This window comes from Myotis lucifugus, unplaced genomic scaffold (genome assembly GCF_000147115.1).
Source record: "Myotis lucifugus unplaced genomic scaffold, Myoluc2.0 scaffold_14, whole genome shotgun sequence".
Taxonomy (NCBI): Eukaryota; Metazoa; Chordata; class Mammalia; order Chiroptera; family Vespertilionidae; genus Myotis; species Myotis lucifugus.
Window position 1 is genome coordinate 10,828,098 of NW_005871062.1, and position 18,706 is coordinate 10,846,803.

Here is an 18,706-nt window from a genome sequence, read left to right on the forward strand (position 1 = left end):
TTTTGAGGTGGGGGTCTGTTTGTTTACTCCTGCATCCCCAGCACCTGCAGCAGAGCCTGGTCCTGAGCCCCTCAACAAATATTCATTGAGTGATGGACTATAAAATCATGTCTTTTTCAGAAAAGCTAGCTGTTCAAAATATATTATATTACCTGGTCATTTCTTTAGCTTTATTCCCCTTCCGTTTAATGCTAATTTCATTATACAAAAAGTTTTCCTCTTCATATTTAAACTCATCCATCTTACCTTTAATAGTTCCTGGCTTTGGGGGGGAAATGGAGGCGATCCCCCTTCCATAGCTGGATTAAATGTGCCATTTAATTTTCTCTGTCCTATTTATTTGATCATTTTTATATAACTTTTTGGGGTTAATTCCAAATGGATTAATGTATGTGTGAAACCTGGATATCAATTAGTTCATCTCCAGTCAGTATTTATTGGTCCCCAAAATAGTCTCTGACTCACGTTTCTCTACCCTGTCATGTTATTTATGTCTTTCTGTGGTATAGCTTGAATAAATTACGTAAGTCTTTTCTTTTAGTTCATTTCTATTTTTAATTCATTCACCCTTAGCATATTGATAACTCACTTTACAAAATGTTAATGTGGTAGGATACATTTATTTTTACCTTTAAACAGGAATCCTTTTTTTTTTCTGGCATGCTTGACCAGGTAAGCTTTTTTAGGAAGCCTTAGAGAGGAAGAGAAATTAGGCATCCAACCAGATAGTTACAAGCATGGGACATCTGTGCAGTTGCTGATGTTTTATGCTTTGCTTGCTTCTATTTTATGTTTAAATTCCAGTCTATAATGTATCTATCTTTTAGCATCTGCTCATCTTTGGCTTAAAAACTATCAGGAAGTACATTTTTCTAATTAAGTAAAAATAGTTCATTTACACCCTAGTGTTCCAATCATGTACTTGTGACTTTGACTCTGGAAACTACCATTTGCTTATAATGAGATTAGTTAGGAGAGTCAGAGATAGAGAGCCATAGTTTACTTTCATCTGATACTCACCCCAGGGAGGAGAGGAGAGCGGTCTAAAAGGGTGCATATGAGGTCATTGTGTACAGTCATGATTTGTTTGCTTATCTTTTTCTTTTAAAGGCACATAACGTAATGGTTAGGAGCCTCAGCTGTGGAGCCTGGATTCAGATCCCTGCTGTTGTGTAACATGTGTGCCTCAGTGTCCTCAGCTGTCAGATGGGGGTGATAATAGTACCTGTCTCATAGGGTTGTAATGAGGATTAAGTGAGTTAGTGTCTGTAAAGCATTTAAAACAATGCCTGGCACATAGTAAATGCCATGCTGGTTTGTTACAAATTAACTGTCATCTTCGAGGAAGCAGCTTACAGATACACGATAGTCATGAGATCTGGCTATAAACAAGGAAGATTGCCCTTGTGGTGGGGTGGGGTCTCAGGGAGTCAGCAGAGTTCATCAGGACAAGCCAACCAAGATGTGGCCGCGTGAAGGGAGAGCGCTGCATTGAGATGGTAGCACCAGTCGAGGGTGCAGGAGAAAATGGCCCCACCTCAGAGCCACACAACTCAGTCTCTCCCTCCTGGAGAGACCTTCAAGAGCGTCTGTACCAAGAGCCTGCGCTGGCCACAGCCAGCTGACTGCTCCGTAGGGGCCTCTAGAGGTTGGGAAAGGGGGGCTGGTGGATCTCCCATGTGGGGCTGCACTGGGTCAGGTGCTTGCAGAGGGAGGGATGGCCCCTGCCCAGAGCCTGTATCCAGCTCAGTCTCTGACACCTCTGAATTCACCCTCAAGAGCCCTCCAGGAAAGTCTACCCCGTGGGCCCAGGAAGCTGACTCCCTTGCAGAGCGTGAGCTCAGCAGGGTGGTGACAGGGAGTTGGGAGTATGGGCTGATGCCGCATGGAGGGGAGTGCTCAGCTCAGGTAAGATGTCGAGTGTGGGAGGGAAACTTAGCACAGGGACCCTGGCAGCTGTCCCTTCAGCTCTTTCCCTGGAGCCACACAGCCCGATCTGTCCTCACAGAACGCCAGTCCACTCCAAGCCATCCTCCCTCTGCTGGAGCCCAGGTGAGTGGCCGCAAAGGAGATTTGGTGCATCGGCCCTTTAAGAGGGCGCCTGGGTTTCTAGCAGACTCGTCTCTCCCTGAGAATCCCTGCTGACTTTCACAGCCAGATGTTTGTGGGCTCCTCTCCACTCTGGTGCTCTAGTCTGGGGAGCCCGCATGGAGCTGCGAAACCCACCCTCCCCACGGGGACCTTTGCAGCCGACCCCATCCACTGTGGATTCACAGCTGCCACATGTGGGGGCGGGGCCAGGCCTTTCTGCCTCTCCGCCTTCCTACCAGTCTCCATGTGGTTTCTTTTGTAAATTCTCGGTTACAAGACTTACGTTCAGTCTTCACTTGGTTATTCAGGTTGATTGTTCTGTATTTTAGCTGTGATTCCAGTTTGGACCTGGGAGGAGGTGGGTGTAACTTCCACCTTACTCTGCCCATCTTGGATCTCCAGGCTAAGCACTTTTAAAAATATATATATTTTTTATTGATTTTAGAGAGGGAGGGAGGGAGGGAGGGAGAGAGAGAGAGAGAGAGAGAGGAACATCAATGATGAGAGAGATCATTGATTGGCTGCCCCTTGCACGCCCCACACTGGGGATCCAGCCCACAGCCCAGGCACGTGCCCTGACTGGGAATCAAAGGGGCTCGTAGGTCGACGCCCAACCACTGAGCGTTTGAATTTGGCATTCTCCAATACAGGAAGTGACTTACTACCCGGGGATGGCAGAACATGGCATTGTTATTGAGAGTCAAAGAAACAAACTTAGGCAATAAGAGGATTTCGTTGTTGTTAAGTTTGTTCACGTTTTTGTTCCTGGGGTTCTTGTTTGTCTTTATGGCTAGTAGTAGTCTTTATTTTACTTTTGTACTTTGTTTTTCGGAAGAATGTACCAAGAATGCTTTAGTCTCCCCCTCATAATGTGTTTGTGTTGTTTATCTCTGACATATACTCACTTGCTCACCACAAACCTCAGTGCCAGGGAGCCCCATGTGGGAGCTGGCCCTTCAGTCTCCCTGCTTCCCCAGCTGCCTCTTCAGGCTCCACCTAGAGCTCCTGGCCTGCCTTTGGACAGGCCCTGGAGAGTGGGTTCCCGCTCCAGGCACTAGAGCCTCTGCCCTGGGGTAGGGGCACAGCTCCTAGATAGCCACTGAGGTTTCTTGCAAGAAACTGGCCGGGGGCCCGGTTGGAGCGTCATTCCATACACCCAAAGGTGGCAGGTTCGATTCCGGGTCAGAGCATATACCCAGGTTATGGATTTGATCTCTGGTTGGAGTTGGGGTGCATGTGGGAAGCAGCCAATCGATGTTTCACTCTCATGTTGATGTTTCTCTCCTTCTCCCTTCCTCTCTAAAATCAACAAAAGCATTTCCTCAAGTGAGGATAGATAGATGATAGATAAGATAGATAGATAGATGATAGATAGATAGATAGATAGATAGATAAGTTGCTTTTAAAAAAAGAAAGGAACTGGATGCTTTGGAGCCTGGAGAACTCTGCTCCAGAGTTCACGCGCCATCATTGTGTGTGTTGGGATGAGCTCGAGCCATCCAGGCGTTATCCAAGTGGGGTGCCCTGAGTCTCTTTCACACCACTGTGTTCTGGTGGGTTTGATTTCCTTAGCAGGTGGGCTCCCAAGATCTTGGCCTGGTTTGCAGGTCAGGCTCGGGTATGTGGGGATGATTCTGGAAGAATGAGCTGGGCCAGCCACTCACTGCTGAAAGATAGGCCTAGTTAGGTTTTTCAAAACTAGAGATGCAGGCCGGGCAGGGCTGGGCGCCACGCAGCCCTCAGGAAGAGAGGGTGAGGGAGCAGAGGAGCCATAGGCCTGCCCTTCGGCCCCAGAATGAAGGAAGGGTGGACTCTGCACTGGATCTGCCAGCAGGACCGAGTGCAGGAAGGGAGGAGAGGCCACCTGGGAGCCAGGCCATGGAGACAGCTGGTGGTGAGGGCTCGGGTACTTCACAGGAGCCCCGGGCCGGTGTGATCCCCTGGTGGGTTTCCGTCTGCAATGCCCAGGCTGGCAGAGCCACCACGGGGCCTTTGCAGCCAGAGACCCCGAGTCCTTCCCATTGGTGCTTCTGCCCGAGGGGGTGTGGTTCCCACCTGTTTCCATCTCTAGTTGATATTCTAATGTTTTCGGTTTTATGTTAAACACCCACTCTCTCACCAGCAAGATAAGTAATATGACATCTGTAGGGGATTTATGTGCATCTGCACCTGGATGTCTCTAGGGGGGAAGTACCTGAGAAATTTGGGCAGAAAGATGTCCCTTTGCCTCGTGACATAATTTTACACTTAAAAATGGCAAATTTTATGCTATATATATTTGCCACAATTTTAAAAATGCCATTTAATTCAGCCATTCAGTAGCTTCCACCCAACTTTCAATTAGAAATGATTAATCTGCAATGTAATCCTATATAATAAAAGCCTAATATGCAAATCCACTGAATGGAAAGACCGGTTGGTGGGGGGGGCAGGGCCTACGAGCGGGTGGCGCCAGGTCAGCCAAGGTGGGTGCCAGCGGGCAGAGAAAGGAAACCAGGCACTGCCGCGCGTCCCCCCACCCCCACCCCCCCCCATCACCCGCCGGTGGCCTCCGTAGAGGTTTATTCAGCTCGGCCTCACTGGCCTTTCTACTTTTATATTCCGGTTCAACCACAGCATTTGTAAGATGGGGTTGTGGGGAGCAAGTGCCCTTCCCGCTGGACGCAGGGACTTGAGTGCCGGCCTCTTGTGCGTCTCCAGGTCGCCAGCAGAGTCCCCCAGGTCAGCAGAGTCGCCAGCAGACCCCGGCCATGACGGGTGCCCTGCGCCCTCCCCGCCACCTTCCTCCTCGGAGCCGCCGGTGTCCCTGACCTCAAAGCGGGCTTCCCCCTGCATCCCCGCCAGGCCCCTCTCCCCGGCCGGCCCCCACCCCCCCTCCCATCAGCCCACCAGGGACCCTGACAGGAGGGAGGAGGGAGCCCGATTCCTCCTGGCCGGCGTCGGTGACAGAATATGTCTGAAGACCAAATGATATATGTAAATTCGATTTATTTGCAAAGTAATAGCTAAAATTCATGTCATTGAATTTCAGACACACGGACTGCCTCATGCTCACATATTATTGATATTAGATAGTGAATCCAAATTATGAATGGAAGATGACATTGACCGTATAGTTAAGGCAGAAATTCCAGATGTAGACCAGTGTCCTCGACTTTTTCAAATTGTAAAATCAAATATGATACATGGGCCATGTGGAATACAAAATTCAAATAGTCCATGTATGGAAAATGGAAAATGTTCAAAGGGATATCTGAAAGAATTTCAAAATGCAACCGTTGGAAATATTGATGGGTATCCCAAATACAAACGAAGATCTGGTAGCACCATGTCTATTGGAAATAAAGTTGTCGATAACACTTGGATTGTCCCTTATAACCCATATTTGTGCCTTAAATATAACTGTCATATAAACATTGAAATCTGCGCATCAATTACAAATGTCAAATATTTCTTTAAATACATCTATAAAGGGCACGATTGTGCAAATATTTAAATTTCTGAAAAAAATACTATCAATCATGACAAAGTACAGGACTTCATTGACTCCAGGTATGTGAGCGCTCCTGAGGCTGTTTGGAGACTTTTTGCAATGTGAATGCATGACCAATCTCATGCAATCACAAGATTAGCTATTCATTTGCCAAATGATCAGAATTAGTATTTTTATACTGATGATTTTGCTGAAGTTATAGATAGGGCTAAGAGGCATAACTTGACTTTGATGGTTTGGTTCTTACTGAGTAGAGAAGATTCCGACGTGCGTAATTATTATTATTAGGAGATTCCACAGCATTATGTGTTTAATAATTCTTCTTGGAGAAAATGCCAAAAGGGTGGGAATAAAGCAGTGATTCCCAAAGTGGGCGCTACCGCCCCCTGGTGGGCGCTGCAGCGATCCAGGGGGGCGGTGATGGCCACAGGTGCATTTGTTTTAACTTTTTTTGTATTACCTTTCTATTCTGAGTTCAATAAATAGTTTCATAATTTCAAACTTCAATGTTTCTAATTTACACCTTTCTTTACTATATTTTACGAAAAAGGTAGAAACATTAATACATATATCTTTCTGTTTAATTGCTATTAAAATTTAAAAAAAAATTAATTTCCAGGGGGCGCTGAGTAATATTTTTTCTGGAAAGGGGGCGGTAGGCCAAATAAGTTTGGGAACCACTGGAATAAAGTATTAGGTAGATTGTTCACCGTGAGCTTTAAAGAACCAGAACAATATTACCTTAGACTTTTGCTTCTGCATGTAAAAGGTGCGGTAAGTTCTGATGATCTGCGAACTGTAGGAGGTGTAATTTATGATACATTTCATGAAGCTGCTAAACATCGAGGATTATTAATCGACGACACTGTCTGGAAAGATACGATTGACGATGCGATCATCCTTAATATGCCCAAACAACTATGGCAACTTTTTGCATATATATGTGTGTGTGGATGTCCTTCTGATGCAGACAAATTATGGGATGAGACTAAATCTCATTTTATTGAAGATTTTTGTTGGAAATTACACCGAAGAGAAGGTGCCTGTATGAACTGTGAAATGCATGTCCTTAATGAAATTCAAGAGGTATTCACATTGCATGGAATGAAATGTTCGCATTTCAAACTTCCAGACTATCCTATATCAGCGGTTCTCAACCTGTGGGTCGCGAACAATGAAAATACATCCTGCATATCAAATATTTACATTATGATTCATAGCAGTAGCAAAATTACAGTTATGAAGTAGCAACGAAAATAATTTTATGATTGAGGGTCACCACAACATGAGGAGCTGTATTAAGGGGTAGCGGCATTAGGAAGGTTGAGAACCACTGTCTATATAAACGAATACAAATACATGTGATGAATCGTACGAGCGACAACAGGCAGAGGTTTTGATAATTTCTCTGAATGATGAACAGTTGGCAGCCTTTCAGACTATAACTTCAGCCATCAAAGATCAAACTGTACACCCCAAATGCTTTTTCTTGGATGTTCCAGGTGGTAGTGGAAAAACATATCTGTATAAAGTTTTAATACATTATATTAGAGGTCGTGGTGGTACTGTTTTATCCACAGCGTCTACAGGAATTGCTGCAAATTTACTTCTCGGTGGAAGGACCTTTCATTCCCAATATAAATTACCAATTCCATTAAATAAAACTTCAATTTCTAGACTCAATATAAAGAGTGAAGTTGCTAAAACCATTAAAAAGGCCCAACTTCTCATTATTGATGAATGCACTATGACATCCAGTCATGCTATAAACGCCATAGATAGAATACTAAGAGAAATTATGAATTTGAATGGTGCATTTGGTGGGAAAGTTCTCCTTCTCGGAGGGGATTTTTGACAATGTCTCAGTCATGTGCCACATGCTATGTGATCAGCCATAGTACAAACGAGTTTAAAGCACTGTAGTGTTTGGGGATGTTTCAGAAAGTTGTCTCTTAAAACAAATATGAGATCAGAGGATTCTGTTTATAGCAAATGTTTAGTAAAACTTGGAGATGGCAAACTTGATAGCAGTTTTCATTTAGGAATGAATATTATTGAAATCCCCTGTGAAATGATTTGTAACGGATCTATTATTGAAGCTGCCTTTGGAAATAGTATAGCTATAGATAATAAAAATATATCTAAATGTGTGATATTTTTGTCCAAAAAATGAGCACGTTCAAAAATTAAATGAAGTAAATTTGGATATACTCGATGGAGATTTTCACACATATTTGAGTGATGATTCCATCGATTCAACGGATGATGCCGAAAAGGAAAATTTTCCATTCAAATTTCTTAATAGTATTACTCCTTCGGGTGCAATCATCATGCTACTGAGAAATCTGAATAGTAAATGGGGTCTTTGTAATGGTACTAGATTTATTATCAAAAGATTACGACCTAACATAATCGAAGCTGAAGTATTAACAGGATCTGTGGAAGGAGTGGTGTTCTGATTCAAAAAGAGATTTGTCCCTGTCTAACGCCTCCCATTTAAATTAATTCGAAGACAGTTTCCTGTGATGCCAGCATTTGCGATGACTATTAATAAATCACAGGGACAAACTCTAGATAGAGTAGGAATATTCCTACCTGAACCCGTTTTTGGACATGGTCAGTTATATGTTGTTTTCTCTCTCGAGTTCAAAGAGCGTGTGACGTTAAAGTTGTAAATACTTCATCACAAGGGAAATTAGTCAAGCACTCTGAAAGTGTTTTTACTCTTAATGTGGTATACAAGGAGATATTAGAATAAGTTTAATCAATTTATCAGTCATTGTTTGTATCAGTGTTGTTTTTGTATAATGTTTTTATATCATGTTTTATATCAATGTTGTTTTTATATCATGTCTTTGTTATATCATGTTGTTATTGTTTATTTATTAATAAATTTATTATTTTCATATACATTTTACTAATTTTCTTTCATCTCTGACACTTCTATTATAGAGAAAGGGCAAATAGCAATATCAAAATATTTCTTCTAATTAATTCACTTTCAGTGTGCATGAATTCATGCACCGGGACACTAGTGTCATGATAAAAGCAGGTGTCAAGAGAAAGATCTAATAGAATTCTATAATGGCTTCCAAGAGGTAAATATGTTCAATTAAAGTCATATACTCATGGGTTGCTTTTCAGTATTTGGCAGGACTTATCTGTGTGAAAAGACATTTTCAAAGATGAAATTGTAAAATCTTGTCACAAATCAGCATTAACAGGATGATTTGTAACTGATTTTGATGAAAAGGAAAACCATTTTAAACTCCAGTTAAGTGGCTGCTGCCCTGTGTTTGTTTCAGTGTATTAGGTAGAGCTGCTATGTCTCCTGGAATTGATAGAGTGGCCTTGTGTAGTAGGTGTCTTGTAGCGCCCAGTGGCTCAGCCTCCCCGTCACCTGAGCTGGGCCCTCTAGGTGGGCTGTATGCACAGTCTTGTTGTAGTTGAGCCTTGATTGCTGTTGGCATCACTGGGAGGAATTGACCTTCAGGCCAATTAACTGTTAGGACCAGCTGGGACTACAGTGGAGAGCTGCTGTGCAGGAGGCACCCCTGTGGAGCAGGACTTGCTTCAGTGGGGCTTTGGTGCTCACTGAGTCTGCCCCCTTGAGTGTGTCACCTGTGGATGTGTACAGTTGTCATCTGGTATGGTCTGAAGCTGTCCACTGGGTGCACTGGCTCTGGAGTCTCCTGGGAGGTGTAAAGTCAGCCACTGCCTGAGGCCACCCAGCAGGAGCTACAGAGAGATCAACAGATGGCTGCTATTTGTATTGGGTTGGAAGTGCCCAGGTGAGGCGGGGCTGTGAAGCAAGGCAGGCTGGTGCTAGTGCGAGGTCTTGGGCCTCTTATTGATAGGTTTGGAGCATGCTGATGCCAGCTACTGCTTGTTTGAAAGGTTTTAGAAAAGTCTGAAGTCTGAGCCAGGATGTCCATTCATATGCAAAAGCTGCTGCAAACAGCTCGGGTGAGGCTGAAAATTGGATGGGATGGGGTCTGGGAAATCACCAGGGTGGAGCAAACTGTGGGTCATGCTGATGGAAACTCAGATATGGCTGCCAGTCAGCCCTAGGATGGGAGAGGTCCCAGCACAGGAACAATGATCCCTATGAGCACCCCCATCTGGGAAAAAGGTGCCCCCCAAGTTCCTGCCCCATGTCTTTATTTAGTTCATTATTAGGTTCCATAGTCCATACCCACTAAATAAGTGTTCACCTTATGCCTAAGGACTTGGTAGAGTAATTAATTCTTTTCTTGGTGTTGACTCATTTGTCATTGTGTTGTTACTCTCTTGAGATTGATCTGCCTTGCCTTTGACAAAGGAAAAAATGTGCTTCCCTTTTGCCTGGACTGTGTAGTTTCCTGATACTAAGCAGCAGCACCTCGCCTGTGAATTAAAGCTATTGTATTTGAGGAACAATCCACTGAGGCGCCCACGCCTATGATCCCTCTGCATGAATCCAGCTCTCTCAGTTCAGCTAATATTTGGCATCTGTTCTGTGTGGAAAGGAGTTGGGGGTGTAACAATACTTTGTGTAAAGCGCAGTGTGTTAGGTACTGCAGCCCTTAACTCTCGATTTGGGGAAATATTTGTGATGATGTGAGAAAAGGATGATGTACTTAAAATCCTCTCTTGAGGAAAAATGCTCTGATTCCGCAACAGGAAGGCATGCGCTTTCATTCCTTTTAGAGAAAATGGGGATAGCTTCTTGGCCACCCTCTTCTGCCACAGACATTGAACTTCATGCATTTCTGTTCATCCGATTAATTGATATTTATAAGCTTTATAGCAAATATGTATAACTTTGTATTTCAACTCCTGAGACCCCCGGCTTCATGCTGCAGAAATTTGGGTATGGAGCTCTTTAGCTGTGCAGCCAGGGCGAAAACCCTGTCCTGCTCTCCCTGTTGCTGATAAGAGGGAAGGACAGGAGGCATGTGTCCATCTTCCTGCGTGACGGGGCTGCCTAATTGGGGGTGATCTTTAATTTTTTGTCATAGAAAACGAGCAAAAGAATTTGCAGTTATTAGTGAAGTAATTGTCTCTCAGCCCATATTGGGAAATGAAAGATAAAGCATTTTGGTGACAAAAATATAAATTTTAGAATGTACAACACAACGAGTGAATTCTAATGTAAACTATGGGCTTCAGTTCAGAGTAATTGTGTCAGTATTGGCCCGTCAGTAGCACATGAGCCACACTAATGCACGAAATAGATGGGAAGGAGAGAGGGCAGATGAGAAGGTACATGGGAACCCTGTACTTTCTGCTCAATGTTTCTGAACCTAAAAGTGCTCAGAAAAATAAAATGAAGTCTATTAGTTTAGAACAGCGGTTCTCAACCTGTGGGTCGTGACCCCTTTGGGGGTTGAACGACCCTTTCACAGGGGTCGCCTAAGACCATCGGAAAACACATATATAATTATATATTGTTTTTGTGATTAATCCCTATGCTTTAATTATGTTCAAGTTGTAACATTGAAATTGGGGGTCACCACAACATGAGGAACTGTATTAAAGGGTCGCGGCATTAGGAAGGTTGAGAACCACTGGTTTAGAAGTTTTAGGTGTCTGGTTTTTAATGCTCCTAAACAGCTTCATACCAGACAAGATGTTTAACACACGGACCTTTGGAATGTCTCAGTTGAGATGCATCTGGCTTGCAGTTTGATCTGTTATGTTCCGATGTTGTGATGTCTTCTCTCCCTACCTGCTCACACAGTTGGAATGCCAAGATGCCCTGGAAACCGCAGCCCGAGCCGAGGGCCTTTCCCTGGATGCCTGCACGCGTTCTCAGCTCAGAATCCTGGATGAGGAACATCCCAAGGGGAAGTACCATCACGGCTTAAGTGCTCTGAAGCCCATTCGGACCACCTCCAAGTAAGACGTTCTCCTGGTGACTTCTCTGTGAAGCACCAAAAGCAGTGCTGAAAATGCGGGGGAAGACTAGACCACTTGGGGAGCCCCGTTTCTAGTCCAGAGCTCTGTTTACTGAACAGCGTTATTATAAGTGCCGGCTGGCCTCTCGGTGTGTGTTGACAGTTTTGTGCTTTGGGTTTTCTCTCCTTAGACACCAGCACCCAGTGGACAATGCTGGGCTCTTCTCCTGTATGACTTTTTCCTGGCTTTCTCCCCTGGCCCGCCTGGCCCACAAGAAGGGAGAGCTCTCCATGGAGAACGTGTGGTCTTTGTCCAAGTACGAGTCTTCCGATGTGAACTGCAGAAGGTAGGCGTCTCTGGTCCACCCCGGTGTCCCACGTACTGGATGCGTAGGGCCTGAGCTAGGGGTGTGGGTCCAGCAGTGTGAAGTCCTCAGCTCTGTCCTTTTAAGATCGGGGCTAGTGGGTGGAGGGAGGGCAGCTGGGATGACTTCCTCTTTGCTCTTCTGCTTTATCTCCTATTTGACCTTTCATCCTGTTTTAACCACGGGCTTTCTCTCTCTCTCTCAGCCCCGCTTCTCTTCCTGAGTCTACAGGGAGATAATGTTGCTGCCTTGTGACAGAATACATTTTTATGGTAGCTGATTGTCATGATTAAAATCTAGTTTACAACTCTACATCTTACCACAGGCTCCTTCAGAAAGCGTTAGGGATCCCTGAGAAAGGAAGTTCTTATCCACAAACAAAGGCTATGCAGGGATAGTCTTTCTGGGTGGAAGGAAAGACTTTTGTTCTCATCTGTATTTTCTGTATCCTGAGAGGCTCCCTGTGCAGGGTAAAAATATAGGCACCCAGGAAGGGTATTTTTTTTTTTTCCGGAAGGTGAAGGCTAGGTGCATAATTTGAAAGGGAAGACTCCTGTGAGTGGTGTCAAAGCCTGGAGACAAAAAGTGATGGCAGGAGGGAAGCGAGGGTGTGTATGTTCCCTGGGGAGATGTGTAACGGAGGACATGTGCCCTTGTTAAGACTAGAGAGACTGTGGCAAGAAGAGCTGAATGAAGTTGGGCCAGAAGCTGCCTCCCTCCGAAGGGTTGTGTGGATCTTCTGCCGCACCAGGCTCATCCTCTCCATCGTGTGCCTGATGATCACGCAGCTGGCTGGCTTCAGTGGACCAGTAAGTTCTAACCATCCTTTCCGACAGTGCCCAGGGGCCCGGCCACGGCCAGCTCTAACACTCTTGTTCTGTTGCAGGGGTTGTGCTCACCTTTGGGCTAGTTAGCAGCCTTAGAGATGCCTCCAGTTCTAAGGAAAGGGAACAGTTGCTTTTGGAGTGAGTGGCTTGTCAGCAGCTGGAAGGATGTGGGGGCCGAGTTGCCAGATAAGAAACAGAACTGGCTTGCTGTCCTGGGGCAGAGGGGACGCTGAATGAGTCCGGCTCCGCACAGGACTGTGCTGCTTTGCTGTGTGTCGACATGAAATGACAGTCTTGGTTTGGGAAGGTGTGTCTCTCAGTGCCGTGTGTGGGCGAGAGCAGCTGGTGTGGCATAGGCTGTTGAGCTAGTGCCGGTGACGCACCAGACACCTGGAGGCAGAGTTGTCACATGTTTGATGGTTCCGTAGCAAATGAGTCCTGAAGAAACTAGAGGACTGTGGGGGATTTTAGAGTGTAACCTGGAGTCCATTCTCAGTTTGGTCTATATTGTAAACTGCGGCAAATGTCGGGGTGGCAACTGTGGGTTTTTTCCTGGTGTATACTGAAGCAGAGTAGGTAAGAGTGACGTTCACCTGTCTTCTGAACACCTGTTTCTTACACCTGCTGTGCTGCCTTACACTTGAGCCTTTGATTAAATCTATTCTCTACATATTTGCCTTGAGGCATCGGAGCAGTAGTGCTACTATACTGTGCGTTTTCCGTGTGTGGGTAAGCTGGAGGTTCATGGGTTGGGTAAGTATGTGCCTAAGATGCATGGTGATTAGGTAAAGCTAATTTACAGTTTTTCTGCTTTTTTAAAAAAAATGATGCCTTTTAAAAAAAAGTTTTGACCTCGTTTCTGAAGCAAAAAACACTACTTTTCTGGTATTGGGTTTCTCCGTTTATTGACCAACTAACACATTTTTGTGTAAGTCTTAAGTAAGAGGGACTGTGCAACTGAATATTATGTTATTGACCAGAATGGCAAACGTTTTCATAGGGCCAGCTTCCCCCAAGAAGAGCTTCTGTCATTGTTTCACTACAGGGCTGGTGGCTGCTCTGATCCTTCATAGAATTCTTTCAACTGGGTAGCACGCTCTTCAGGCTTTATTGATTACATTTGGCCAATGCAAGAACTTCTTTGGCTCCTCTCACCAAAAACTATTATTCCATAGATGGTTGGGATTTTCACTTTTTACTTGGGAAAAAAATTACCTATGCATGTTCACTTTGGGGTCCTACAGTCACTCCCTTGAGCATCTGAGTATTCCTTAATCTCTCTTTTAAAGCACAGCTCACTGAAACACTAATCTTTAGTAAATTCTCCTAGGTGCCAGGGAAAGCTGAGAGAGTCTTCCTAAAATAGGAGACCAGCAGCATGCTTTCCTTCTCTCTACCCTTGGGGAAGAGCACCGTAAGGCCTGTCTTAGTTCATGGGATTCGTCCTAGAACAGTTGAGAAAGCAATGGTCCCGACCACAGTCTCTCCCATTGACAAAAAGATTTAAAATTGTAAACAATGCAAACTTCTTTTTTTTGGAGCTCCAATTCTAATAACTTTCTTTTCAATTGGAAATTGAAGAAAGAGGCTGGCGTTGGGATTAGTACCAACCAGGCTTAAATCCTTTTGAGGAACATCTGTTTTAGATTTTTGCACATTTGCTAATATGGCATAACTTTCAAGCTGGCTTAGTCTGTTCTTACAGAAATCTACGTAAGAACCCCTTCCCCAAATATGGCATATTTCTTATCTCCCCTCAGGCCTCACTGACCCTTGCTGGCCGTATGCAGAGCAGGTGAAACACAATCACGTTATTGCGTTTTGTTTTTAAACTGCTGGCCAGCCAGGGCTGGACATCTGTGATCGAGATGATCCAAGGATTCAGTGATGCCAGTGGACCAGCACTCTGTGCAGGGTGTGTCCAAGGGTCGCCATAACATTAACGGAATACCAGAATCAATAAGGATATGGTCCCCTCCTAAGATGAGGGGCCAACTGGCTGAATTTACAGAGCTGATTTGTGTGGCCTTCTTGGATTAAGAGTTTAAAAGACCAGGCCTGACCTATGATGCGTGTGTAAAGAATTAGCATCCTCCCTGTAGATCTGCAAGAGAAGGCTACCTCCTGCAGAACTATCTCTTGGTGAATGCTAACTCAGCTCAAGGGCCTTTTGGGGAAAGGACAGTGAAAAGCCTCTAGAGAGGTAAGTTTTCCACCCTTCCGACCTCTCTCCAGCTGCAGCTTGCTTGGTGCTGTCAGAATCTGGATTTGGGGGGAGTCTCTCTGTAGTGGAACCAGTGACAGAAGCTGTTCTTTAGAATTTTCAGGATTGGCTGTATTCTGCGGTCAGAATGAGAGAGTCAAGCTGGGCAGAATCTCTCGCCAAGAGTTCAGGTAAGGTAATGTTTATTCACTGGGAATGTTTTCCACAGCCAGACAGCTATGCTGACAGTCTCACATTTTCTCCCAGTTTGTTTAAATTTACATGATAAATGTGTAACTCTTTTTAAACATAATTTTGGTTGGATTTGCCATGAAAAACTTTTTTTTTCTTTACCCCATACAAAATGGTTTGAAATGTAATTGTTTTTTAAAAACCGTATTGTTGGAAATGCTTTAATCTGCTCTGCTGTTTCCTCTCCTCCCCTCCCCCTTTGAAAGCTTTGCATAGTGTAAGCATTCATTATGTCTTTTACCTTCCCTGGCTCCTCCGTGTGGGAGGTAGTAACGCTATTACCGGTGCTGAGCATGGCACTCTAAAGGGATGGGAAAGAAAGAACCCCAAACTGCAACCTGCTGTCTTTTCACGCCTTCCTTTGGAGACTGTTCCTTCGGGTGCCAAGGTGTATGAGAAAATGCTTTACTGCATCGCCATCTTGCTGAGTTGCTTCACGTGAGGAAAATGGGGTTCTGACCCTGCCACTCAGCGACTCAGTTCCACATTTTGGATTGCATACTGGAAAAGAAGCCAATCTTCTTGCTAGTAAACCAGCAAACCAGCTGTATGCAGTGGTGACCCACACAATGGATCTAAACCTAAAAATGAGGGAGGGGAAGGGTGGAATACGATAGTTCTTGCAATCTGAAATCTCCTACTTATTAAATCAGGTTATTTACTGAGACTTGACGTAAATCTGATCGGTGGGGGATCTCTTAGGATCTAGTGGACATCTGGTATTATTTTCCTCTCAGGAAAAATGAGAAATGCCAATTAACCCAGAGAGAGTCTGGGTTCTGGGATCAGCGTTAGCTTCTCATGACAGTGGTGCCTGGCCTCCATTTTTGTCTGTCGTTCAGAGCTGGTTTCCAGCGAGAGCCCCCTTCGCTGGAAGGATCTGGGGTAGGTGGGTGGATGGGTTTCTTGTTAAATTTTTTTTTGTGTCCTTCTGGGTGGGGGATTGGTTTGGCTTTCTTTTGCTGTGGCTTTGTTTTGTTTCATTTTGGGCAAGATCAATTTTAGCCGCAAGGATCTGAAAAGACCGAAGGATGCCACCCGTTTTTCCTTGAGGCCTAGATTTTGTATTCTGTCCTGAGCAGAAGTCATTCCTCGTAGCCTAGCGAACCAATAGTGTCAGCGATTTTAAGTGGAGTTGCCTCTTTGGGGAGGTCGGGGCTTTGTTTTGTTTTAATTCTCTTTCCTTAGCAGCAAGGTCTTTATTCCTGGAGAATCTACTCCATTGCAGACTCCCTGCAGCGTCAGGAGCACTGGTCGATTAAGTGCTGTCAGCTTGATGTTCTACTCCGGACTCTGGAAGCAGATAATGGTTCTCTATTCTGTATTTCCACCGTGTGTGGCTAAAACAGCGGCCAGTGGCCAGATGACCTGTTAGATGGCTAGCCTTGTATACCTCGACTCTGTATGTTCCCATGTATGTTACCGCAATGCTCCTCCTGTTGTACAGTGTCTGTGAGATGCTCTTTGAAGATGGTACTTTTTTTTTTTTTCCTTTTTCAATAAAAGTACATTACCTCCCACTTCCTGGTATTTAATCCTGTTGCTGAATGTGCCTTGTGTGAGTGTGTGCTCCGGCGTTGCAGGACCTCAGAGCTGGAGGTGGCACTCGGTGGTCTTGGGGGCTGGCTGCCTTCCTCACTGCAGGTGGTGTTAGACATGTGCTACCTGAGGTAACATGTTTTTGTTTTCGGGAGGGAGCTGGGAGCGGGGAGGGCCCGCGGGAGGGTCTCTGGATTTGTGAACAGTCTGCTTTGTTTGCTCCCTTCTGTGCTATTAAACTGCGGATGTTTATTTTCAGGAATGTTTTGCAAATGCACTTCTCACTCTTCCCCAGTCCAACTGTAGGTACACTGTTCCTTTTTATCAAATAAGCACGTTTGAAACGATTTCCCCCCCCAAAAAAGGTCTTCATTTCATTTAAAGAAATGTCTCAATGTGTGGAGCTGCTGGAATAAGGTCAAATATATACTTTTTAATGACTGTGTGTTGAGAATTAATTTCAGCTCATGGACAGGTTTATGTTACATTAGAAAGAGTAACAGTTGTGGTGCTGTCCTTAAGGAAGAACTTTTCAAATTAGAACTCCCTCCTGCAGGACGCCCTGAGGAAATTACTGCAGGCAGGCGGCAGTGATGTTTGGGCCTCTGAGGAGGTGTTGCCCTGCCTCTACGCTGGCCACTGAACAGTGGAGCGGCCTCCTCTTTCTAACTTAACATAAAGCTGTGGCGTGGTGTGTGGGTGCTGTGCAGGTGCTGACGGCGGTGTGTGTTTCTCCCTGTAGGCCTTCATGGTGAAACACCTCTTGGAGTACTCCCAGGGCACAGATTCTAACCTCAAGTACAGCTTGCTGTTAGTCCTGGGCCTCCTCCTGACAGAAATCGTGCGCTCCTGGTCACTTGCAATGACTTGGGCATTGAATTACCGAACTGCCGTCCGCTTGCGGGGGGCCATCCTCACCATGGCATTTAAGAAGATCCTCAAGTTAAAGAGCATTAAGGAGAAGTCCGTGGGGGAGGTGAGTAAGGGTTCTTGGCTTCAGGGCAGAGAGAAAGCTCCCTGCTGGAGCTGTTTCGTTCCTTTAGGTCCCCACTTTGTCCTGTATCCTCCTCCTGAGACAAGGGGGCCACTCTCTGCTCTCCATGTCTCCTAGCTCATCAACCTGTGCTCCAACGACGGGCAGAGGATGTTTGAGGCCGCCGCCGTGGGCAGCCTGCTGGCCGGAGGACCCATTGTCGCCATATTGGGCATGATTTATAATGTAATTATTCTGGGACCAACAGGCTTCCTGGGATCAGCTGTTTTTATCCTCTTTTATCCAGCAATGGTGAGTAAGCCTCCTTGCTGTATTTTGGCAGCATCTTGTTAGTAGGCACCACTGAAGTTTCACATCTCTTATTGGAAATTTCCTCAAAGCTGGTCCTACGTTGGAAAAGTTTAAGAGGAGGTAGACAGTGCTCAGTCCATACAGGCAGAATCTGGACTTTGAATAGGAGCCTCATTAGCAGTGGCTCCTAATGAGATTTTAAAGAGAGAATTTGAGTGAAGCAGAAAACCAGCAGGTGAACCCTGCCCCCAGGTAACACAAGAGTGTTTGAGTCACTCCGTCTCACGTTGGTGCTGATAGGGTCCTCCTCCTTCCGTTTGGCAGCACTCAATATCTGTGATTACTGTGAGAACAAATATTTGTCTTAGCTTCCTTACAAAGGGATAAGACTTAAATATTTGATTCTAATTTAAAGGGTCACTTTTACTGAAGATAGTATAACTACATGACCCTCATTTTATTTATAATAATCTTAGATTTATTCCCCAGAGAGACTAGACAGCTCTTAAATTGGATAAGCTCTGATTTTGGCATAACATCTCTTTTTTCTTTCAGATGTTTGTGTCTCGGATCACTGCATATTTCAGGAGAAAATGTGTAACTACTACAGATGACCGTGTTCAGAAAATGAGTGAAGTCCTCACCTACATTAAATTTATTAAAATGTATGCCTGGGTCAAGGCATTTTCTCAAAGTGTTCAAAGTGAGTTTACAGACTTCATATGTGCATGTGGTAGGAAGACTCCGGCTTCTCTGCTTCCAGATCACTTTA

General features: G+C 44.9%; 1 protein-coding gene across 2 annotated transcripts in view; it reads left to right on the plus strand.

The window, feature by feature from the left end:
- The window catches only part of ABCC5 (ATP binding cassette subfamily C member 5), an 82,223-nt gene that overhangs the window by 16,011 nt on the left and 47,506 nt on the right, over positions 1–18,706 (plus strand). For both annotated transcript variants that reach the window (XM_006084862.3, XM_014452294.2), the window contains exons 3-8: positions 11,307–11,464; positions 11,655–11,810; positions 12,490–12,637; positions 17,392–17,625; positions 17,761–17,934; positions 18,490–18,637. In XM_006084862.3, the coding sequence (XP_006084924.1) occupies positions 11,307–11,464; positions 11,655–11,810; positions 12,490–12,637; positions 17,392–17,625; positions 17,761–17,934; positions 18,490–18,637 (1,018 nt within the window). The remainder of the gene's footprint in view (positions 1–11,306; positions 11,465–11,654; positions 11,811–12,489; positions 12,638–17,391; positions 17,626–17,760; positions 17,935–18,489; positions 18,638–18,706) is intronic.